This window comes from Chiloscyllium punctatum, chromosome 42 (assembly GCF_047496795.1).
Source record: "Chiloscyllium punctatum isolate Juve2018m chromosome 42, sChiPun1.3, whole genome shotgun sequence".
In the NCBI taxonomy this organism is placed as follows: Eukaryota; Metazoa; Chordata; class Chondrichthyes; order Orectolobiformes; family Hemiscylliidae; genus Chiloscyllium; species Chiloscyllium punctatum.
Genome location: NC_092780.1, coordinates 12,045,425 through 12,071,269, shown reverse-complemented (window position 1 = coordinate 12,071,269; position 25,845 = coordinate 12,045,425). Strand labels below are relative to the sequence as shown.

Here is a 25,845-nt window from a genome sequence, read left to right as displayed (position 1 = left end):
GGCCATATTGGATTTGGTACTCGGTAACGAACCGGGACAAGTGGTGGGCTTGTTAGTGGGTGAACATTTTGGTGATGGCGACCACAATTCTGTCACTTTCACCTTGGTTATGGAGAGGGATAGGTGCACACAACAAGGAAGTTTTTACAATTGGGGGAAGGGAAATTACGATGCTGTAAGACAGGATTTGAGGAGCATACGTTGGGAGCATAGGCTGTCAGGGAAGGATGTGGTGGAAATGTGGGACTTTTTCAAGGAGCAGATACGACGTGTCCTTGATATGTATGTACCGATCAGGCAGGAAAGAAATGGTCGTGTGAGGGAGCCTTGGTTGACGAGGGAGGTTGAATGTCTAGTAAAGAGGAAGAAGGAGGCTTACATAAGGTTGAGGAAACAAGGTTCAGACAGAGCAGTGGAGGGATACAGGATAGCCAGAAGGGACCTGAAGAAAGGGATTAGGAGAGCTAAGAGAGGGCATGAAAAATCCCTGGCGGATAGGATCAAGGATAACCCCAAGGCATTCTATGCGTATGTGAGAAACCTGAGAATGACGAGAACGAGGGTAGGTCCGATCAAGGACAGTGGTGGGAGACTGTGTATTGAGTCGGAAGAGATAGGAGAGGTCTTGAACAAGTACTTCTCTTCAGTATTTACGAACGAGAGGGACTGTATTGTTGAAGAGGAGAGTGTGAAACGGACTGATAAGCTAGAAGAGATATCTGTTAGGAAGGAAGATGTGTTGGACATTTTGAACAACTTGAGGATAGACAAGTCCCCCGGGCCTGACGGGATATATCCTAGGATTATGTGGGAAGCAAGAGAGGAAATTGCAGTACCGTTGGCAATGATCTTCTCGTCTTCACTGGCAACGGGGGTGGTACCAGGGGACTGGAGAGTAGCGAATGTTGTGCCCCTGTTCAAAAAAGGGAATAGGGATAACCCCGGGAATTACAGGCCAGTTAGTCTTACTTCTGTGGTAGGCAAAGTAATGGAAAGGGTACTGAGGGATAGGATTTACGAGTATCTGGAACGGCACTGCTTGATTAGGGACAGCCAGCACGGATTTGTGAAGGGTAGGTCTTGCCTTACAAGTCTTATTGAATTCTTCGAGGAGGTGACCAAGCATGTGGATGAGGGTAGAGCAGTGGATGTAGTGTACATGGATTTTAGTAAGGCATTTGATAAGGTTCCCCATGGTAGGCTTATGCGGAAAGTCAGGAGGCATGGGATAGAGGTTAATTTGGCCAATTGGATAGAAAACTGGCTAACCGGTCGAAGTCAGAGAGTGGTGGTAGATGGTAAATATTCAGCATGGAGTCCAGTTACAAGTGGAGTTCCGCAGGGATCAGTTCTGGGCCCTCTGCTGTTTGTAATTTTTATTAATGACTTAGATGAGGGAGTCGAAGGGTGGGTCAGTAAATTTGCAGATGATACAAAGATAGGTGGAGTTGTGGACAGTGAGGAGGGCTGTTGTCGGCTGCAGAGGGACTTAGATATGATGCAGAGCTGGGCTGAGGAGTGGCAGATGGAGTTCAACCCTGCCAAGTGTGAAGTTGTCCATTTTGGAAGAACAAATAAGAATGCGGAATACAGGGTTAATGGTAGGGTTCTTGGTCAGGTGGAGGAACAGAGGGATCTTGGGGTCTATGTACATAGATCTTTGAAGGTTGCCACTCAGGTGGATAGAGTTTGTAAGAAGGCCTATGGAGTATTATCGTTCATTAGCAGAGGGATTGAATTCAAGAGTCGTGAGGTGATGTTGCAGCTGTACAGGACTTTGGTTAGGCCACATTTGGAGTACTGTGTGCAGTTCTGGTCGCCTCACTTTAGGAAAGATGTGGAAGCTTTGGAGAGGGTGCAGAGAAGATTTACCAGGATGTTGCCTGGAATGGAGAGTAGGTCATACGAGGATAGGTTGAGAGTTCTCGGCCTTTTCTCGTTGGAACGGCGAAGGATGAGGGGTGACTTGATAGAGGTTTATAAGATGATCAGAGGAATAGATAGAGTAGACAGTCAGAAACTTTTTCCCCGGGTACAACAGAGTGTTACAAGGGGACATAAATTTAAGGTGAAGGGTGGAAGGTATAGGGGAGATGTCAGGGGTGGGTTCTTCACCCAGAGAGTGGTGGGGGCATGGAATGCGCTGCCCGTGGGAGTGGTAGAGTCAGATTCATTGGCGACCTTTAAGCGGCATTTGGATAGGTACATGGATGGGTGCTTAATCTAGGATAGAAGTTCGGCACAACATCGTGGGCCGAAGGGCCTGTTCTGTGCTGTATTGTTCTATGTTCTATGTTCTATGTTAAACCTATGACCACTAGTTTTGGACTACCCTACCCTGGGCGAAAAACCCCTTCTCTACTTATTCTATCCATGGCCCTCATGATTTTATAAACCTCCTATGGGTCACCCCTCAGTCCCTGATGCTCTGGAGAAAACAACCCCGGCCTACTCAAACTCTCCCTGTAGCTTAAACCCTCCAATCACGGCCACAACCTTATGTATCTTTTGTGAGCCCATTCAGGTTTAACAGCATCCTTCTGTAGCAGGATGACCAGAATTGCATGCAGTATTCCAAAAGTGGCATCACCAATGTCTTGTACATCCCAGCTCCTATACTCCATGCACTGACCAGTGAAGTCAAGAATGCTAAATGCTGCCTTCACTACCCTGTCTGCACCTAACTTCACTTCCAAGGAACTAAGCACCTGCACCTGCACCCCAAGGTTTTTGTTTTTGCTCAGGAACGCGCAACACACACCTCGTCGCTTCCAGGGCCTTGCCATTTAACTGTCTAAATCCTGCCCTGATTTGCCTATGAGAATGCAGCACCTCGCATTTATCTAAATTAAACTCCACCTGCCAGTCAGCCCATCAATCTATCTGATCAAGGACCTGTTGTACTCTGAGATAATAATCTTCACTGTCCACTACACCGCCAATTTTTGGTGTAATTCGCAAGCTTACTAATTGTACCTCCCATATTCACGTCCACATCATTTATGTAAATGACTAAAAGCACCAGTTCCTGCACCAACGCTTGCAGCACACAGACTTCCAGCCTGAGAAACAACCCTGTACCACCACCCTCCATTCCACCAGCTGGTAAGTCTCCAAACCAGAGTAGTTCTTGGTTATCAATTCAAAGTCATGACCACCGCTATCATCTCCTTACTGATGATGCAATCAACAAACAGGAAAATGATGAAATAAAAAAGTCAAGGGCTCATTCCAGATGTTACATCAGCTGAAAGGTCCACATTTAAAATATTGAACTGTCTTTTCCCAGTTGCTGGTGACTCCATTATGCTGAATCTCCATTATTTTCTGTTTTGAGTTGCATATTGTGCCTTGTGTGGGACTTTCAATAAATAAAACCCATCAGCTTTTTTTAGATTGAATGAGTTTTAGGTTGTGCCGATGCAGTTATGATTTTTTACAACAGTTGTTTCAATAGCTTGAATACAACCAGCATACAGTACTCTACCCTGACCGTATTCCTAATGGAAATTTCTGGGGGGTTTTTCTCTTCATCTTTCAGATCCTATGCCTAAAGATCACGAAAATTATTATGGTTTCACCACTTTTGCACGAGAACTTAATGAATTGACTCCTGATCTTAAACGTGTCCTACCCTTGACGGATACTCGCCTGCGACCTGACCAGAGGTAGGGGATTGCTTTGGATAAACCCTTCGGCTCTGGAACTAATATAGTTACTGCTAAAGTCATCATGTAAACTTCAACTCCACCAATATCTTGGTCATAAAATATTTAACTGAGTAACGTTGCGACACTCTGAAAGATAATTAAAATTTTAATCTTAGAATCTTCTGTCTGATGTTGGTGCATCGATACAAAATTGGTTTGTGCACGTTAATTTCTGTTTCAGTGGATGAGAGCAAAAATGTGCACAAAATCGTAAGGTTTGTGCCTCAGTGATTTCACTTGTTGACATCTCAGTGTAGTTTCTGGGCCCCACTAAATATGCTCCAAGTCACAGATGGATCTGGGGATCAGTACAAAGTTAAAAATCACACAACACCAGGTTATAGTCTAACAGGTTTATTTGGAAGCACTAGCTTTCAGAGCACTGCTGCTTCAGGTGGTTGTGGAGTATAAGATTGTATGACACAGAATTTATAACAAAGGTTTACAGTGTGATGTAACTGAAATTATATATTGAAAAAGACCTGGATTGTTGAAGTCTCTGGGGATCAGTGGTTTACATCCTTTGCAGCCAGCCCACTTGTGAAAATACAAACACCACAAGACCCTGCCACCAGTTCTTGTGCTTCCATCCCAGTGTGGCAGACTATCTGAACAATCTGCCTCTGTAAAACAAAAGAACAAATTCTCATCCCTGATGCACTATGTATTGCTGGGTGTATGTGCAAAACTCAACCCTGGGTGGTTTTTTTCCTCTCTGTTCACTTGTTTTAGTTGTCTATGATTGCAGATCTTCTCTTTGTGTGTGATAGTCCCTTAGTCCCTTAGAATGAGGATGACACTTGCTCATGGCCAGAATCTGCCCATTGAGTCTTTAATGTGGCTATAATGCTGCAGCTATCAGATGGTTCTGGCTAACCCAGAAGTTCTCCCAAGCTTACCATCCACCATGTCTGAATTTGACAAGTTTGCACATGACCTCCCCCCCCCCCCCCCCCCCCCCCCCTTCTGTGGCCATCAAATGAGACTTGTACCTGGAGCTTTTGGTCAAGAGGGAGGGTCACTGCCCACTGAATCTCAAGACTTCTGTTGTGTTAGCGCAAGGCCAGTTTGTATTTAACTCATCCTGACGATATCCATCTAGCTGCTTGCCTTCTATGAATAAATTATTGCATTGCTGCCTTCTGGTGAAAGGTTTTATTTGTAAACCTTAGAGTTCTCACCAAAAATGATTTTGTAATGTTTATTTGTATTAGTTGGGGGCAGGGGGGTGCATTGTATTTGAGTAGATTCTGATAAAGGTCCCAATTATAGATGTTAAACTAACTGACCTGCAGAGAAGAATGAAAAGACAGTTAAAGGCAAATCAGAAACAAGGGGTTTTCTATTCCAGTGCTGAGGGGCACTGCAGGTTCAACCAGACTAATTCTGCAGTTGTCTTCACCGGTGCCTCAGTCAATACCTGCTGGTCTGTTGGTTTCATTTCTTTGAGGCTTCTTTGCGAATGGTACAATTGTAGCTTGCTAGGGTAGGTTTCAGAGGGCAGTGGAGAGACAGCCACATTACTGTGGGACTGCAGGCCAGACCAGGTGAGGATGACCATTTCCTTCCCTGAAAGATATTAGTAAACCAGATGGATTTTTCCCAAACAATTGACATTAGTTGCATGGGAGATATTTACTTCCAGCCATGACAGGATTCGAACCCAGACTCCCAGAACCTTAGCTGAATCTTTGGATTAATAGTCTAGTGGTAATACCACTTGACCATCACCTCCCTGATTTGACGTCAGTTTTGCTAGGAATGATGGAGTACAGAGCATGGCTTTTTGGCCCATCATCTCAATTAAAGACCAACTTCCCTGCTATTTCTCTAGGGCTCTATAAATATTTCCACTTGCCCTAGTAATCTACTTCCATCACCCTTGTAGACTGTGCACTCCTGATCTTTTGTAAGGAACATTGTTCTCCTCGTCTAATCCTTGACCTTTTGCCAATTACCTTAAACATCTGTGTCCTTGGTTTATCATTGTCTTTCTTTTCAGCAGTAATTAATTGTTGAGTCTTTTCAACTTGCACTCGATAGGACAAATATCAAATTTTCAAATGATTGCAACAATTTATGCTGCAGGAGGAAAGGATAACAATTGGTTGACAAGTCAACTCCTTTCTCATTGTTGAGAATTTTTTTCTTACAGATAAACAAGTCAAAGCAACTTCAGTATCGTTTCTCTCTTGCCAATAATCTAGTAATGTATTTTCCAGTCACCACCTGAAAATATTTTCAGGGTATTGTTTCTTAACTTGCACAGGTACCTGGAGGAGGGGAATACTGAGGCAGCAGAAGTTCATAAACAAAGAATTGAGCAGCTGCAGAGAGACCGGAGGAGGATCATGGAGGAGAACAACATGACGTACTTGTCACGTTTCTTTACGTAAGTTGGCAGGAGTTATGGAGGCCAGTCTTTGCTAGTTCTCCTCCTTTTTAAACATGCAGTGGGTATGCAACATCACAAACTGCTGATACTGCGTCATCCCTTAGCCCTGGGGCAGATTGTCTTAGAAACTGGGACTGAGGAGGGGTGGCCATGCACCAACATCAGGACATGTTTGATTTTTGTATTGGGGAATCTCTCCCTCCTTTCCCTTTTTTTTCATCTCTCTCTTTCCCCCCCCCCCCCCCCCCCTCAACTTTTTACCCCCGTGCCCCCCCCCCCCCCCCCCCCATGAGGTAATCCCTCAATACTATACCAATTGAATGATCCTTGGTTTTGATGCTCATGGCCCTGGATTGCAGGTGTTCTTGTGGTACAGTAGGTGTGGCATTCCTGCCTCCCTGAACCAGAACATCTGGGTTCAAATCCCACTCTGGGACTCAGTGACCAAGGAAAGTGCATGAAGTGGATACCTCGTTAATGATCAACTCTCATATCCTACCAACATATTCAGTAGGGTGGCACAATAACACAGTAGTTAGCGCAGCTGCCTCACGGCACCAGGGATCTGGGTTTGGGTGATTGTCACGTTCTCCCTGTATCTGCATGGGTTTCCTCTGGGTGCTTTGGCTTCCTCCCACAGTCCAGAGTTGTGCAGGTTAGGCAGATTGTCCATGCTAAATTGCCCTGTAGAGTCCAATAGGTGGACTAACTACGGTAAATGCGGGATTACGGGAGGGGGTGTGGGTGGAATGCTGATCAGGGGTTCAGTGCAGATGTGATGGGCTGAATAGCCTCTATCTGCACTGTAGGAACTCTGATTTGTTGATTCTAAAAGATGGTCCATGAGAATGGGAGAGATTTCTGGTCAACCATGTGATAGGATGAAAGTTGGAGGTGCTAACCCCAAACAGCACCATGCAGGTAAAAGGTCAGTGTTACAGCAAATGGGGCGACTCAAGCATTTGGTTGACTGGGCAGTCGATGTGGATCAGGATGATCCCAACAGAATGGGGTTTCAATCTGGAGTGAACCTGCGTCCTTGATCCTCTGCCTCCCATTGTGGGGGCTGCAGCCTTACTGAACCTGCCTCTATTTCAACTTGAACCCATTGCCTTCTGACTCCGAGGCACACAAACCACATTGAACAGCTTGCGATTGCCGTTGGGTGCCAAGACACTCCTAACGAAACTGTGCTGTGTCTCCCTTCCAGGAAAACTGTTGATAGCAGTGGGAAAGAATCCTGGGTGAGCAACGGAACCTACTGGGAACTGAGGAAGGATCCTGGATTCTCAAAGCTGGACAATCCGGTGCTGTGGTGAGAGTGCGGTTACAAGCTGTACATCCGAGGCTGCTGTGTCTCTTTGTGCTCCTGTCCCAGAACCTGCTTCTCTGAATTACCTCTTAGTGGGTGTGCCTTACGTTTTATATGAAGAGAGCACAGTTGACCAGCACAACAGTCTGGGGCGAAAAGAGTGTGCCACGCGCAAAAAAAAGTCCTCTTCCTGCTCTATAACAAAGCAAGTGGAGTAGGTGTGTGTCCTCCAGTTATCTCAAACAGTGCATTATTTAGAGAAACAATGCAAGGTTGCCTGCACTTGCTATACAACACCTGTCTCAATTGTGACCTGTCCATATCGGTCCTTGTCAAAACTCCAATTGTCATTTTTCCTTTGGAAGTAGTACATTGTGTTCCATGTAAAATAATCTGATGTTTTGCTCAATTCTTTGTTTTATGTCTGATTTTAGTTTATAAGAAAAGCTCCTTTGTTTTGTTTTTCGAAAAGAAGTCTTCATAATTAGTGCTGGTCCTGGAGGAGAAATTTTCACTTTACAATTAACACCTCTGCTTTTCAAGGTCTGATTGGTTCGCCCACTGCCTTTCAGAAGGTCTCTGCTTGGAGCCAGCACATTTTTCATTGGGTTGAGGTTAGCTCTGGAATATGGAAACAGCGTTTTTTTTTCTTCAAGAAAAGCTACAGTATTCTCCCCAATCCCTGAGAGCTGACAATGCACCTGAACACTTGGCTGTGAAGTTTGCTTTCTCAAACAATTCCACCCTCATCTCTGCAGACGGGTGAACTTTTAAAATGGTGCACTGCACAACTTTGAATATAAGCGTTCAGCCCTTCAGTATCGCAGTACTGGTTTAAAAGGTCACTTTCTCTTCCTGCCTGAAGAGGTTGCACGTTTGCAGGAACAAACTCACTGGAAAATGTCAGTGAGTGTGATGCTGTGTCCTTCTGTTGTCTAAATCTGCCAAATCCCCAGGGAGTAATCAGAGTCGCATCAGCTGCAGGGCAGACCACGAGTTTTCTATTATGTAAAGGGGACTTAAAGTTAATTATCTATGCTTTGTTACAGATCATTTTCAATTTTTCAAAATACTTGCACAACGTTATTTGAAATTTCTTTAAAAGGTACTAAAAGCACTGAGATAGGATAACAGCACTTTTTTCAAAAGGCTCCTAATCTCTCCCCCCTGCCCTCCCTCCCACCACCATTCTGTCTTTAGATTAATCATTCCACCAACAATTTACATTTGCCATCTCTTTAAATGTAAACAGAGAGGTATCTCAGCGCACACTCAGAGGGCAGTGCTTTATCTGGGAATCCTAAACTAGAGAGAAGGATCAGAAGGGAGGGAAAGTGCAAATGGATGATTCTTTTTGAGGGAATTATGGATACAGTTCTATTGCCCGATGAACCAGGACAGACTGCAGAGGACAACAGCATTTTATATTGATGCTGTAGAGGTTGAGCAGCAAGGTTACTGCCCTGACTGGATTGTATTTCAAGGCTAACCTTAGGCACAACTTAACACAGTTGGACATCTGAGTATTTTTTTTTTGAGATGTAATAATGAAGCACATAGAAAAGTTACAAAAGTAATTTCGCATCAGTTACGATCCATAATATCCTGCCAGTTCTACAGAGCCATGTTTGAGGATAATGTCAATGCCGAAGTGAGGGTGAAAGGAATATACTCAAAATAATGTATGCCTGAAGGATGCCTGGTGCTGCTTCATCTTATTTCTGTTGTAAAGGCTGTGTAATTGTTGGAAACAGTTTCATCCTCTGCTTGTTTATGCTAGGCCCCACAATCTGCCCTGCTTTCATAGCAGCAACTTGCTTGGTGGGAATCCTAAGAGGTTTAATTGCTGAGTTGTACAGATGTGTGGGGCTTACGGCAGTCTGCAGTTTTACAATCCATAGTAATTCCTGAGCTCCCAAGCGGTGCTGCCATTAGCTGTGTTTGCGTTCCTGAGAAGGGTTTGGAACCTGGTAAGTCATTGTGGTTTCATCCTGTAAGACGTGTCTAACGTCTGCTGATGTGTTTCCCAATCGCAATATAACACAGCCCTGCTTCGAGAGACCCATGAATGCATATATTATAGGCTAGGTGCTTGCTAACTTGTTGCAATCTCTTTAATGTGGCAAAATTCCCAAGTGGCCTAATATTTCTGCCATGGCTTCCAATGATCAGGGATTATTCCACCACAAATTTCTTCGTGTGGCTATGAAGATTCTAGTGTGCAGCATCAATTTTCTGGTCTTGACGTTGAAGAAGGCCAGCAAAAGGGAGGGATAGCAAGCAACAGATGCTCTCAACACGTCACCAGAATATATAGCTTGCTCATGATGTACACATCAGTGCTACCGTGAGGCCCTGCTTGAAATTTAATGGGACCCATGTGAAAAAGCTATCACAATCTTGCAGCTATCTGATTAAATGTGGTATCCGGTGAGGTCACAATGGACATCCAGTCTGCTGATTAGATTGGCAAAACTGAGCTTTTCTTAAACAAGATCAGGGTAGAAGGCAGTTATAGCATAAACACGGTGAATGATTGTTAAGCAGCAATAGACTCCATGAAATTGACTGTTCTAAACTACATTCTTGTGTGTTATGCCAAGGTCTTGCACGTCTAAAATACTTTCCAATATATTGAGTGTGTACACTTACAGTTAACGATGTATTGATATCCTGCTTAATTGCTGGGTCTAGTGCTCATAACTCTTATCATTTATAGGACAGTAAGAGGTTTTAAATGGTTAGTATTTTATTTTTCATGATATCATTTCTATGGCCTTAAGCACATGCAATTCTTGCCTTCAGTTTAGGCACTTAAAAAAAATTCCATTAATATGTATTAATTTGTTTGTCTTGAATAGGTTTTAATCTTTAATGTTTTGTTGGGAAAAGAAAAGCTACCCCTGAGCCAGCTAAACTGGCAGGGTGCTCGAGTCTTCCTCTCTATTCCTAGGATTGGCTTGGGAGTGGAATCAACTGGATTCATGCTGTGGATTGCTCCCCAGTCCATCCTCCCAGATGCCTTTGCAGAATGCCTGACTCATCAGCACATTTTGCAGGGCACTCCTCTGTAATACATTCTGAAGATGCTGGTTGCCTATGGCCTGTATGTGAGCAATGTTCACTTGACTGGGTTTGCAGGTCTGCCTTACATCTGCAGAATGCTATCCCCATGCGACAAAAGGATGGGATGGAAGGAGTTTGGCAGTGGTAGCTAAGCTTGTTCTCCAATTGTACGCATTAGCATATCAGACCATTGCAGTAAATAAGCCCAACTATCTTGCTTGATTTTTAAAAAAGGAAAGAATTTTTTTCTCCCTCTTCCTCCCCTATCATTTTCCTCACGGCTTGCTGGACAATCTTGAACATCATGATGATGAATGAAGAAAATATTGTTTTGTGATACACTTGCAGAATTTTTATTGTAGAGCTGAAAAGAGAAGCAAAAAGCCAAATGTTGAATTGGAGCTTTGCTGAGTCAGGGAGCTAGTGGAGAAGGTTAAGTCCCTTCACAGTTCTTGCTTTCAAGCGAGTCAAGCGAGTCAAGCGTAGTGGGGAATAGAAAGAGCGATAAAACAAGATGAACATTGGCTGACCTGACTTGCCTCTGGTCATGGTTGTGAAGGGTTTACTTTTGCACAGATGGTCTGTTCATATCATAGTATCCAACCTGAACGTGTTGGGGGTCTTTTCCGAAACTGTTAATGGAGTGTGGAAATGTTCATCGTTTTTACCATTTGTTGGTGTAATTGCTGTCTGATCTTTCTACTGTTGTATAAAGCTGGTATTTATACCTGTAAAGTGGGATGTTATGTCTGCAGGCAGGCACTCTACAGCCCTATCAGAACACATGATCTTCCATTTTTTATTTACTGAGGTACGATGATCGAATTGATAATTCCTAAAATAATTATTGGAATCCATTTTCTGCTCCCATCACTTCTATAATATTTTGAGATGTGAATTCCTTTATAATCTAGTGAGATTTGTTTAAAACTACCAAAATCAAATCTGCACAATGTGTGAACTGAGACTTATGGTGTACAGACCAAAACCAATAATCACTCCAGGTCTGAAAATGGAAGTGGATTTAACAAAAACCCTTAACCTTTGTGATGTTACCAGTCATTCAGTTTTACTTCCTGACAATATGGTCAGTTTTGACAGGCGAAAAACTCTTTCCACCCCCACCAAATTGAAGGCTGACTTTCAGTTTGGGGATGGTATCTAAGATCATTGACCGAGTTTAAATGATGGAAATCTGTTTGCTTTATACTTTTTTCATTTGTGAAAGGATTGATCCAGTCCAGGTAACTGATAATCTTTCAATACGGTAATCTGAATCCAGGTAGTGACCACCCTGTGAGTAAAGAAATACTTACCACCTCTTTTTTTTTAAATGTTCCCTGGCCTGATGAACTAGCAGTCATTGATCTGGATTTGTTTTCTGTCTCTCAAGAAGTCTACTGGGGTAAATAGAGTTGGTGGCACTGTACAAAACCAGAACCACGTTAGCAGTGAGTTCTACATGCCACTTGTTTTCTTTTCCCTGCCATTGACCTTGATCACAACTCCTTTAGTTCTTCGGTAGTTTGGTTTTCAATATCCAAGTGGATTAAAGATGGTTTCTGTTGCTATCATTGCACACTTGCCTCATTATTCTTCTCTGGTGATGACAATTCTGTTAATGAAGGCAATAGTAATTTAGCTGGATCTAAGACTTCTCATCAGGTGCTCATGACACGCAACCAGTTAAAACGGAGCTACATGCACTACCAAAGGAGAAAAGTCTGTCTAAATTTTAGGCTGCTTTTAATATCTTGGCCAAATATGTTGTTATCTCCATTCTTTAAAAGCTCTGCTTTTCCAAGTCCACATCAACAATAAAAACATTAGGATTTGTTTTATTTCTATATTAGTTGGCCTTCTCCGCTAAAACCATTAGTAATCTACCCCTGCTCTACCACCCTGTCCACCCAGAGATTGTGTAATGTTAGAGATTATGGAACGTATAGGTTCCACAATGGGGGAAAACTCTCACATAAAGCAGATTTGATTTTGGACACTTTTTTTTTCAATGTTATGTTTCCCAGGATAATGACTGCAGCGAAGTATTTAAATCACTTGTTTCTGTGCCTTGCTCACTGCTGTAGTTGGAAACGTTTTTTTGGTTTAATGCTAGAATCAGTGAATTTGTTGTGAAAATCCAGTCGAATATGACGTGGTTCACCACTCCAGTAAACGGAGTACCATTTGCACTGTTGTAGTCATCCCAGTGCGTGTTCTTGTTGAAAGAAGCAAACCGCTATGCACACAGCTCCCCTAGATCTTTCTGACCTCTGCCCTTTGACCTTCCCACATTCCTTAATGACCACAAGCTCAAACAATGGGCCTCTCTGACATGACAAACTATATTTTTTTTCAATTATAATGTATTTGCTTTCAAAGGTGACCCTTCCACAGTCCCAGCTGGACTGGGATCACTATCATTTCACTGTATTGCCAACTTCATCAACTCATACTTTGTTATCATGATATCAGGTCAAGCTGGGGAGGGGTGGGCAAAGCTTTTACTTTCTAATGTCACTAGGGGCGAAGAATTGCCTGTGTTACTCCTGCAACTAGATTTCCTGTCACCGTTGCAAAGAAGAGTAACTCTTTTTTTGTTTGATTTCCTGGCTTGGGACTCCATTATATGGGGTGGAGAATGGAGTTTGATGATCACTTCCCCTGATTCAGGGAGCTCCTAGCTTTCCAGTGATGAGATTCAAACTGTGTTTCCCTTTATGGAAGCAGGGTCTTTTCAGCAATTTACACTTACTTTCTAATTTATTTTTGCAAGAAAACATTGAATGAATGTGTAAGAGTCATTAGACCCTTTGAACTCTGTTCTCTTACAGAATGTATGCAAGCATAAATTGCACTCTAGTTAATGAAGCATGTGATGGACAGGTTCCACTGACTCAGTCACTACAGCCCCTGCAGTATAATAAATCTCCAGAGTCACCATATCACTGAAAACATATCACGAGCTGCGAAGAGCATTCTCGATCAACCACCGCCTCCACACACACATGCTTTCTGAACAGGGATCAATAATAATGACATGAGGGGCAGCTCTGAGCAGCTATGTTTAAAGGCAAGTGCCTGGTTACCACTTATGCAGCACCTCTCTCTTGCCCCATCCCTGAGAATAATCTGGAAGTGCTGTGGTGGACAAAGTCAGAAGTAGCATGATAGTAGGTTATAGTCTGACAGGGTTATTTGAAATCGAAGCTTTTGGAGTGCTGCTCCTTCATCAGGTGACAAAGGAGCAGCGCTCTGAAAGCTTGTGATTTCAAATAAACCTGTTGGACCATAATCTGGTGTTGTGACTTTTGACTTTGGCGCTGAGGAATGGAGACTTTTTTTAATAGACATCATCTTCACTGTCCTTCTGTTCCATTTCTCATTTTCCAAGCCTATTTGTACAGGCGCCAGTGTAAATCAGGCACTTACTGACTGCAGCAATCTGTGCTTCCACTGCAATGAAAATCCATTACCCATTTATAAGTATGGAATCACTGTCACACACTTTATGACTGACACTTTCGCTAAGTTCACTGATGCACTGTTGAAATTTAAAAATGGGATAACTGGACTGATCGAGGCATGGAAACAACAAGTAGTACTCCTTTTGAAATGTTCTAGCAAGTCTGGAGTTTATGGCAGAGAGATGTAATTTACTCTAACTTATGAATTTTGGAAAATCTTTGTATGATTTGGGTAAATGATGAATGCAATATGCAAACGACTCTTGCATAATCAGGTGTTTTGCTTATACCCAATTTGTATCAAAAGAAAATTAAATCCTTCGTTTGAGCATTATCTGACAAAATGTTTAATAACTTATTGAAACCTTGTACTTGGCACCTTCAAAAAATGTTTATTAAATACATGGTACTGCCTCAGATTCAAAAGTATTTGTGATATTTCTGTTCCAGTCCCTTTTATCCTATAGATGTATAAAATATGTGGGGAGAGGGAGCAATTCAAAGTGATGTGTTGGATAAGCTTTCATTCTCCATTCTTCAGCTTTCTGCACTGAACACATACATTCTGACTGGTTCTGTTATGATCCAAGCTGATGTTATTTCTGGACCTGTCAAATCCCAGCCAGAAACCTGGCTTAATGGATCATATTTTGATATGTTTCATTTTAGCAAGATGTATTGTATGCATGCAATGTTGCAGATTTAGCTTAAACAGTGAAACAAAGCTTCTTAACAAATGAAGTAAAATGGAAAAAAAAATTATTCATTTAAAATACCAATTCAAGGATTTTTCAACACAGTAAAACTGTAATCCTATTAATCCAAACATAATACTGGTACCAAACACACAAGCATTATTCATAGTGCTGTCACACCAGAGTCCATGTTTTCAATACCTCAAGTTTAAGTAACATGTGACTTTAATGTATAAACTGAAGCTGCAGATAACTTCATCGTGGAGCTCTTGTGTATCTGAGCTTAAACATACTTAGCTTTAAGTAATCTCTTCAGGGTTTTATCCCAACACTTTAGGGTAATGCCTTGCTCTGGCATAACTATATCCTTCTGATGAACATTGGTCTATGCAAGCATCTTCAAAGTATTTCACAGTACTGTTCAAAACTCAAAGTCAAACTAAATGAAAGCATCTCTAAGACGTGGGTATTCCCCTGAAGTCTAACTATTTTCTGCTAACCTTCTAAACTGGAGCTGATTTATCTTGTTTTGGTTGTAAAACCCTAATGGTACACAATTGTTTTAAAACAAATCAGCAAAGATTTCAGCAATACTTAGTTAGGCTTTTTAAAAAGCCTGTTTCTCACTAATCCAGATTCCAAGAACTCTAACTTGCAATAAATGATATTTTAAAAATCTATCAATCACACTATTTACCTCACTCAGCTCTTCCTGAACTGACCCCACTGCCCCTCTAAAGGGCCCGCACAAACTCAACAGACTGAATGTCCTCTTGTCACCACACTAGGAGTTTTGATGACAATGGGTCCACAAACGAAGTATAATTAAGGAAAGCTGCTCAATATGGCTGACTTTTACTGTGACATGCACCTGTTTCTAACGGGGAATACTTAGCACCATAGTGGATCATTCAGACCCTCAATGTAAATCTACTTTTAGATAAAATGCACTTTTGATAATCAATTTGCAAAACGTAGAGCCAGGAGAATTCCCTTGGGCACATCAAACCTGTTCTGCCATTCAGTTGGAGCGTGGGGTTTTTTTTTCCGTATTTGTTCACAGGCTGTAGGTATTGCAGGCTAGACCATCATTTATTGTCCATCTCTAATTGCCCTTGAAAGTGGTGCTGAGCTGCTTCCATGAACCAGCTACAGGGCTGTGGTGTAGGCACATCGTAAAGTTTTGGAGGGGGTGGGGTGTGGTGTTTGGGGTAACATTCTGGAATATATAGTTCCAAGTCAGGCTGGTGTGTGCTGTTATGGACCAGACCAGATCCCCTCAAGAATATCTGAAGAAGGTAATCTACAACCTAAAGTTCTATGTTCCAGATGCGATTTGATTGGTCAAACTATTCAACGTTATGCAAAGCACAATTTATTCCAACACTCTAGTTAAAGGTTGTAAGTTTACTCACTGAGCTGGAAGGTTCATTTTCAGATGTTTCGTCACCATGCTAGGTGAGCCTCCATTGATGTGCTGGTGTTCTGTCTCACGAGCTATCTGTGTGCCTTGGTCTGTTGTGGTGGCTGATTCCATTTCCAGTTCTCTTTCTCAGAGATTGATCTGAAAACAAAGCTATCTGTTCAGTGAGCAAACATGCAACCTAAATCTCAACCTGAGCTACAATTCTTCTCAAAAATCACAAACTATAGTTAAAATACAACAAAAGAAAGGAGAATTTAGAATGATGTAACTCTATTGGAAAACTTAATTAGTAATGGTTACTGTATCTGTTATTCTGTTAACTGTTCCAATATAGTAACATCCCATATAAAGATACCCCTTGGCAAAAAGAAACATCCAGAAAACAGATTTTTTTCACATGCAAAGCCAGCCGTAGGAAGATAAACTCCAGCTTCTAGCTGTAACTTACAGACAGAAAAAAAAGCTGCTGCTTCTTAAAGACTCTAGCAGCTTCTACTGAATCTAAAACCAAACAAAATCTAGGATTCTTGGTCTATGAAAGCTGGCCGCGCCCATCCAGGCTGCTTCTATTTTTTCCAACTTTTAAAAGAAACCCCAAGGCCCCTCAAGCTTTTTCTCCAGACTGCTCAGCACCTCCATTCACTCTCTCCCTTTAAAGAAACCAGGACAACGTTCATTGTTTGAAGCCACTGCATCCCAGTGGCTAGGAGGGGAATTTGACAGTGGTGGTATTCCCACCCATCTGCTACCCTTGTCTTTCCAGGTGAGTGGAGCTACCAGGTTTGGAAGGTACTGTTGAAGGGGCCTTGGAGACTTGCTGCAGTGTATTTTCCACAATAGATACCATGCACTTCCTCTGTGTATCAGTGGTGGAGGGAATAAACATTGAAGGTACTGGATTGGGTGCCACTCAGAGGCTACTTCACCCTGGGTGGTATTGGCTAGTGTTCAGCTAAGCAAGTGCAGTGTTATACTTTGTCAAGAATGGGCACTTTGTGTTGCCGAGAGGTGAGTTATTTGCAACAGAAATCATGTTCTCTGATCTGCCCTTGTAGACAGAGCATTTATATGGGTTGATCTGGTTTAGTTTTAACATTGTTGCAATCCCAGATCAGACCACCAACTTTACATTATGAGTCTAGGTGAGATGTCCAAATTATAATGATCTGGTTAGGGAACCGTAAAGTTGCCTTTATTTTAAAGTAAACAGAAGTCAATTTCCAGAAAACTTTAGCGAATGAATAAAATGACACGGTTCCACTGTTTTGGAAATGACAATACTTTGCAAGCTAGAAGAGTAATACAATCTGTAATGCATGCACAACTTATCCCTAACACCCAGAATTAGCATATGGTAAACTAGAGCAATAAACTGAACCCAAACCCCACAGCACACAGCAAGTAGTAAATGCAATCCAGATCTTTTCCACAGCCATTCCTTCAGCTGTGATGACACAATCGGTCACCAAATCTCATTTAGCTTTCCAAGATATTACAATTCACGTGCTGTTCTGTCACGAACTACCTTGATGACTGTTCCTGTTTTCGTCAATCGTCGCCCCGTCCTGGCTTCACACTCCCTGGGATTCCGAACGTTCTCGCTGTAATTTCTTCACGGACACAGCTGAATGATAACTTCACCAAGCCAACACTTGCCCTAGGCTTTCCACTTTTGTCAAGCATATGTTGCGTGTAGGAGGGCCTTTGAGGTGCAGTGGTAGTGCCCCTACCTCTGAGGCAGGAGTCTGGCTCAACTCCCACCTTCTTCAGAGTGTGTCAACCATATCTGACTGAATATCATCTTGCTGGCTTGTTGGTATATAGACATTATTCCCACTTGGGACTATATACTTGGGGGATTGGGGCTTTTCCAAGATGGAGCTGGTGGACAAGGCAGCATCCAGACTCCTGTGCCTGCACTTGTCCTCTTAGTCTGATTTTTCTGTTCTCTTTTTCCTTTTGTCCCCTTCTTCTTTTCCCACTTTTAGGTTTTGCTGAAACTTACCCGATAAAGAGAGTTCTTCAGTGGGAAAGTTGCTTTGATGGGCTCCAATGGCGGCAGCAACATCTTCAGAGACAGCATGACCTACAGAGTTGGTCGGTCAGCGCCTGGAGCAGGAGTCTCACTTCCGTGTGGAGTGGGCCCCTGGCAGCAGCAGCACAGCGTGGACTGGTGTAGCCCACAGTGGGGCTGTAGCAGCAGAGAAGGAAAAGTTGGGCTCTCTTTAAGTTACCTTTCTTTACTTTTTTATCCTAACTTAAGTTAATGTGAATGGTGCCTGTGCATGGTGATGGTACACACTTTTCACTGTATTTCATCTTGAATATACTTGACAGTAAATGATTCAATTCATATAATGCAAGCAACATGTGATGTATAAAAAATTAATACGTGAGATCTCCAGGGTTCAAATCCTGGTCTGTTGACTCTATGCCAAGTCTCCTGTCTAACCTTTTAAAAAGGCTCTCATGGTGCAGTGGTTATGTCCCTACCTCTCAGATAGAAGCCAAGGCCAACCTGCTCCATGGGTAGTGTAATAACATCTCTGAATCGGTTAATCAGAAACATATCCTGAGGAACTCCTACAGTGATATCCTGGGGCTGAGATAATTACCATTCAAAAAAGCCAGCACCCTCTTCCTTTGTGCTTGTTATGATTAAATGTTTGCTATGCTCCTTGGTGCCGTACTCAGTCAAATGCAGACATGATGTCAAGGCCCTGTTACTCTGGAATGATTTCCTTTGTCTGAATTTGAACCAAGACAGTAATTGAGCTGAGTGGCTCTGAAAGAATCCAAACTATGTACCAGTGAGCTGTTTATTGCTGAGTAAGCGCCACTTGATAGAACTGTGGAAAACATCTCGACCACTTTGAGTGTTTTTGGTGGGTAAAAGGCTGAGTTGGATTTGACCTGCTTTTAATGGCCAGGACATACTGTGGGAAGTTGCCACATTACAGGTCAGATGTCACTGCTGTAGCTGTACTGGAATAGTTTAGCTAGGGATGGGGCTAGTTCTGGAGTACAAATCTTCATTATTATTGCCGGAATATTGTCAGGACCTCCAGCTATTTCGTGATATCATGCAGTGTGAATCAAACTGGCTGAAGACTGGTATCTGTCATGTCAGAGATCTTAGGAGACCAAGTTAGATCATCCACTTGACTGGTTGTTGTGTATGCTTCAGGTTTGTCTTTTGCACTAATGTGACGGGTTCCTGCATCATTGAGAGTGGGATATTTTTGGAGACTTGTCTATTATTAATTATCCATCACCATTCATAACTGGATGTGTCAGGACTGCAGAGCTTATATCTGATCTATTCATTGTAGAGTCATCGAACACAACATAAAACTAGGAGCAGGAGTAGGCCGTTCAGCCCATCAAGCCTGCTCCACCATTCAGCATGGTCATGGTTGACCATCTAACTCAGGCCCCTGTTCCCACATCCTTTCATCCCTTTAGAATCATAGAATCCTTATAATGTGGAAGCGGGCCTTTTGACCCAACAAGTTCACACTGACCATCCAAAGAGTATCCCAACCAGACCCATTCTCCTACTCTATTAACTTACATCCCCCCCCCCGACTAATGCCCCTAACCTACACATCCCTGAACACTGGGCAATTTAACATGGCCGATTCACCTAACCTGTACATCTTTGGACTGTAGGAGGACTCCCTCCTGACTGTAAACTACTCTGCCACCACCTTTGGTCAGTGTATTCCTCTGAGCGGACATGACATAAACTGAGGGAAGGTGATGGTGGTATCTGGGACATTGTCAGGCATGAGTCCATGGTTGTGTGAGTATGACTATATCCGGCTGTTGTTTGACTAGTCTGGGTGACAGCCCTCCGTTTTGGCAGAAGGCTCCAGATGTTAGGATGGAGATCTTTGCAGCATTGACCGGGCTGATCCCTATCTTATTCCTGATAATGCGCTTACACCTGAAATGTCGATTCTCCTGCTCCTCGGGTGCTGTCTGACCTGCTGTGCTTTTCTAGTACCACACTCTCGACTCTGATCTCTGTCTTAACTCTACCTATCTTTCTCTGTCACTGCAATTCTAGCTAAACTGAACAGTCAAGTCCATCAGTCTCAGTTTTGACATTTTCAGTTCATTCTAAGCAATGGATTCTTGATCATTTCCAAACAACCACCAACTAATGATGCTCAGTAGCAGCAGGGTGTACTATCGACTAGATGCACTGCAGAAATTCACCCAAGATCCTTAAACAGCACCTTCCAAGCTAACACCATACTATCTAGTAGGACAAGGATGGCAGATACATAGAAAAAACACCACCTGCAAGTTCCCCTCCAAGTCACCCACCATCCTGATTTAGCAATACGTCACTGTTCCTTCAGTGTCACTGGATCAAAATCCTGGAATTCCCTCCATAAGGACAGTGTGAGTCAACCTACAGCATGTGGGCTGCAGCGGTTCAAGAAAGCAGTTCATCCCCACCTTCTCAAGGGCAGCTAGGGACGAGCAATAAACCAGCCAACGGCACTCACATCCCACCAAAGCTGTTTTGCTCAGAAATGGTATGACACACCTCAGCAGCAGGTGGGGCTGGTGCTCAGAGGTAGGAACGCTACCACTGTGCTACTAAATCCCATGTGGCTGCTGTCTCAGTAGAGAATCAATGGGTGGTGATTTAACCTGAAAGGAGAGGTTGAGAAGGAAGGTCTTTCAGTGAAGGAATTAAACTCACACAGTTGGCATCACCCTGCATCACAACCTAGCTGCCCAGCCAACTAATCCCCTGGTTCTCCAGATTACTGGGGCAGGATGTTGTGAAACTTGAAAGGGTTCAGAAAAGATTTACAAGGATGTTGCCACTGTTGGAGGGTTTGAGCTATCTGGAGAGGGTGAATAGGCTGGAGCTGTTTACCCTGGAGCGTCAGAGGTTGAGGAGTCACTTTATAGAGGTTTATAAAATCATGGGGTGGGGGGGGGGGGGGGAAGCGCATGGATAGGATAAACAGAAAAAGTCTTTTCCCTGGGGAGGAGGAGTCCAGAACTAGAGGGCATAGGTTTAGTGTGAGAGGGGAAAGATGTAAAAGGGACCAAAGGGATAACTTTGCCACAGAGAGAGTGGTGCATATATGGACTGAGCTGCCAGAGGAAGTAGTGGAGGCTGGTATAATTACAACAGTTAAGAGGCATCTGGATGGGTATATGAATAAGAGGTTTTAGACGGATATGGGCCAATTGCTAGAAAATGGGATGAGATTAGGTTGGGATATCTGGTCGGTATGGATTAGTTGGACCAAAGAGTCTGTGTCGGTGTTGTATACCTCTATGACTCTATGTGCTGATTTTATCTGTCTTGCACCATGAGGCCCAGTGCAGAGCATATTGTTACAAAGTTGTAGTCACCTTTCATGGATTATAAAGATAGTGTTGGGGACATTAATTTTAAATCTTCAAAAGCATCTTCCTTGGCCATTTCATTGATGACCTTTCCTCCTGAAACTTTTTTTGACTTGGCTGGCTTCCCTGGATGGAGAGGAAAGTGAGGACTGCAGATGCTGGAGATCAGAGTCGAAAGATGTGGCGCTGGAAAAGCTCAACAGGTCAGGCAGCATCTGAGGAGCAGGAGAGTCGACATTTCAGGCATAAGCCCTTCTTCAGGAATGTGGAGGTTGGGAAGGTGGCTGAGAGATAAATGGGGGGTGTGTGGAGTGAGGTAGCTGGGAAGGCGATAGGTGGATGCAGGTGGGGGGTAATGGTGATAGGTCAGAGGGAAGTGTGGAATGGATAGGTGGGATGGAAGATGGATGGGTGGGTTATCTGGGTGGATGGATAAACTGATGCAGCAATGATGTGCAAGAGTGGACAGTAAAGGACGAGATGTTTTGTCAGCAGCTTGCAGCCCAATGCTGCTTCAGACAGGAAGTGATCAGTGTAACAGAGATAAGCTTATGATAGGAAGGTGGAAATGGCAAGGCAACATTGTACAATGTATTTCTTGCCAATGACCTCAGCAATGAAGTTCCTGGTGCCCCAGCATTTCTCTAGGTGGTGCGATTTTAAATTATGTATTATATATTTTAAATAATATATCTGTTTTGAACAAAGCGACTGCAGCTCCACTGTTCTCTTTGGATTGGTCTCCTTTTGGTCATTTTCCTGAAGTAAGTCGGTCTGATACATTTCTAACAGTAGATGGTGCTGTGGCTCTACAAAGAACAATTTAAACAACGCAAGAACTTGAGTTAATTGCATTCTTTTCACTAATGTTAACCAACAAACCTTTTTAAAAAAAACATTTCACGGGGTGTACTGCACAAGCTTGCCAGTAGCTGTATGTTTTAGATCTGGTTTTTAACAGGAGTGGTAGAAAGACAAACCTCATTTGCTCATTAATGAGACCCCAGAGATGTGATGTTAATAATTGAATTGGTGTCACACTTTGTAACATCAGTATTGCACAGGAACGTTGTTAGACAGAAGTTATACATAAGGCCATAAGAAACAGGAACAGATTTAGGCCATTTGGTTTATGAGGGGAATGGATAGGGTAAACAGGCAAAGTCTTTTCCCTGGGGTAGGGCAGTCCAAAACTAGAAGGCATAGGTTGAGGGTGAGAGGGGGAAAATATAAAAGAGACCTACGGGGCAACTTTTTCACGCAGAGGGTGGTATGTGTATGGAATGAGCTGCCAGAGGATGTGGTGGAGGCTGGTACAATTGCAACATTTAAGAGGCATTTGGATGGGTAAATGAATAGGAAGGGTTTGAAGGGATATGGGCCGGGTACTGGCAGGTGGGACTAGATTGGATTGAGATATCTGGTCGCCATGGACGGGTTGTACCGAAGGGTCTGTTTCCATGCTGTACATCTCTATGACTCTGTAAGACTGCGCCACCATTCTATAGGATCATGGCTGATCCGAAATTCCTCATGTCCACTTTCTTGCGTTTTCCCTGTGACCCTTGATTCCCCAACTGATCAAAACTTTATCAATCTCAGCCTTAAATATACTTAAGGACTCTGCCCCCACAGCTCATAGATTCAGACAGTCATTCAGCTCAGAAAAGGCCCTTCTGCCCATTGTGACTGGATCGACATAACTGCTATAAAAAACGCACTAATTCCAATTTCCTGCATGTGTCCCACTTCCTTGAATGTTATGATATTTGAACTACTCATCCAAATATTTTTTTTAAAGTTGTAAGGTTTCCGGCTTCCAATCCCTTCCCAGGCAGAACATTCCAAATTTCCACCATCCGCTGAATGAGGATATTTTTCCCAAATCTCCTCTGAATATCCCCATTACCCTAAAACTATGCCCCCCCATCCCAGCTCTCAATGGCAAGGAGTTCCAACCCTCTGAGAGAATAAATTCCTCCTCATTTCAGACCAAGTCCTCTGGTCCTAGACTCTCCCATGAAGGGAATCATCCTCTCAATATTTACCTGTCAAGCCCCTTAAGAATCCAATATATTTCAATCAGATCACCTGTCACTTAGTAAAATTCTATTGTTTTTCTTAGATCTGATATTTAGCTGATTGGCATAAATCCCCTGAACTTGTTCAGTCTCCCTACTTCAGTACAGGAATTACACTAGTCTCTTTCTACTGGGCATTTTTCTGACAAATTATTAAGTAAGTTTGGTAAGGACTTGGTTGTTACATTCTCTCAATTGATTAGATTAGATTCCCTACTGTGTGGAAACAGGCCCTTCGACCCAACAAGTCCACACCGACCCTCCAAGGAGTAACCCACCCAGACCCTCTGACTAATGCACCTAACACTATGCGCAATTTAGCGTGGCCAATTCACCTGGCCTGCACATCTTTGGATTGTGGGAGGAAACCTGCACTGACACGGGGAGAATGTGCAAACTCCACACAGACTGTCAGCCGAGGCCGGAATTGAACCTGGGACCCTGGTGCTGTGAGGCAGCAGTGCTAACCACTGAGCCACCGTGTCACCCATTTGGATTCATTCTTTCATTTGGATCGGAAGAATGGTTATCAAATTGGGTAATTTCTCGACATTTTCAACCAACTTGTTAAGGCGCATTATTACACATTGTCTGGGATCAGCTGGGACATGAACCCAGGTTACCTCGCTCAGATGTTCGGACTGTGCCACAAGAACACTCTTCTATCGCTGCTTTTAAAATATGTGGATGCAACCCATCTGAACAAGAAGCTTTATCTTTGAGTTCATTTCGTTTACTCAAAACATCCCTCTTTTAAATACATTTCTCATTGTTTTTCTTATTAATCGATGTTAATTTAAACGCTCTCTCCTGGTTAATACCAAAAGGAAAGAATTACTTCATATTTCTGCCCCCTCTCAAACATTCCCTGCGATATTATCCTGTCTGTCCCTTTGTGCTTGTATTGTCATCACTGTCTTCCTTCCTTATTTATCTGCTTGTAATATATTTTACTCCTTTGTTTTATATTCCTTGATAATTTAATTACGTTGTTCCTCTTTATCTACTTTTCTTTCTAATGCCTTTTACTATAAGCTCCCTGGCTGGTAATGTAATTAACATTAATATCTCTTTCCAACCCTCACTTTGGCCTTTCTGTCTTTATTCATCGATGGACCTTCATCAGTATTTTGTTTGTCCTTTCCTTTTCAGGAAGTAATCTGAAAGACAGTGCTTGGGCTGTGGCTGTGTCTTTCAAAAGGGAATTGGATGATTATCTGAAAGGAAAGCTCCCTGTGCAGGGCAGTTGGTGAAGGATGGTAGGAGGGGGACCAGGTGAGTTGCTCTTGGAGAGTTACCACGGGCGGGGGGGGCTGTGTTGCTGACCCTCAATTGTGTCTGGTGTCTCCAGGAGTTGAAGATCAATCTCCAAGATTCTTCTGTGTGGGATCCTGGAGAAAAAACACAGGGACAATTGTCAATTTCTTTAAATAATACTCTTTACCTGATAAATCTATCGGGACAGGTAACCAACAGGATAATCAAAGCTCTGATGAAGAGTCATCTAGGCTGGAAACATTAGCTTGATCTTGCTCCATGGCTGCTGCCTGACCTGCTGTGATCTCCAGCACTTTCTGTTTTCGTATAGATTCTAGCTTCTGTGGTAATTGGCTCCTCTTGGGTGGTTAACAAAGTTGATGTAACGGACCAGTTTAGAGAAGGAGAGGGAAGTGGAGCGATTTAATGAGAGGATTCCAGAATGTTTCCAACTCCTTCTCTGAGAAAAGTCATAGATCAGCTGGAAGCCAGTGGCCCCATTGTTTATTAGATTAGATTACATTACAGTGTGGAAACAGGCCCTTCGGCCCAACAAGTCCACACCGACCCGCCGAAGCACAACCCACCCATACCCTTACATTTACCCCTTACCTAACACTACGGGCAATTTAGCATGGCCAATTCACCTTACCTGCACATCTTTGTACTGTGGGAGGAAACCGGAGCACCTGGAGGAAACCCACGCAGACACAGGGAGAACGTGCAAACTCCACACAGTCATTCACCTGAGGCGGGAATTGAACCCGGGTCTCTGGTGCTGTGAGGCAACAGTGCTAACCACTGTGCCACCCACACGTGGCAGCTCTCTGCGAGAACAAAGCTCTCCATGCCATCTGCCTTTTCCCTCTTCTCTGCAAATTCTTTCCTCTTCAGAAAATTCACTTTTGAAAGCCAGAATTCAACCTGTGTGTGCCATGTTCTTATTTGGCAGCGTCTTTGTTGGTTCAGTGCAAATTTGTCTTTCAACCAAAGCATGAAACAACAAGCTCTGCCATTCTCCCTGGAACAACTTGCTTAACGTTAACCTTTTCTG

The 25,845-nt window shown here is 43.1% G+C and overlaps 1 protein-coding gene across 1 annotated transcript in view; it reads left to right on the top strand.

Moving 5' to 3' along the window:
- Positions 1 to 14,376, top strand: part of LOC140465732 (oxysterol-binding protein-related protein 7-like) — a 93,826-nt gene extending 79,450 nt beyond the window's left edge. The window contains exons 21-23 of the mRNA XM_072561402.1: positions 3,542 to 3,668; positions 5,980 to 6,102; positions 7,316 to 14,376. Of these exons, the coding sequence (XP_072417503.1) occupies positions 3,542 to 3,668; positions 5,980 to 6,102; positions 7,316 to 7,424 (359 nt within the window). The 3' untranslated portion in view covers positions 7,425 to 14,376. The remainder of the gene's footprint in view (positions 1 to 3,541; positions 3,669 to 5,979; positions 6,103 to 7,315) is intronic.
- The last annotated feature ends 11,469 nt before the right edge of the window (positions 14,377 to 25,845 follow it).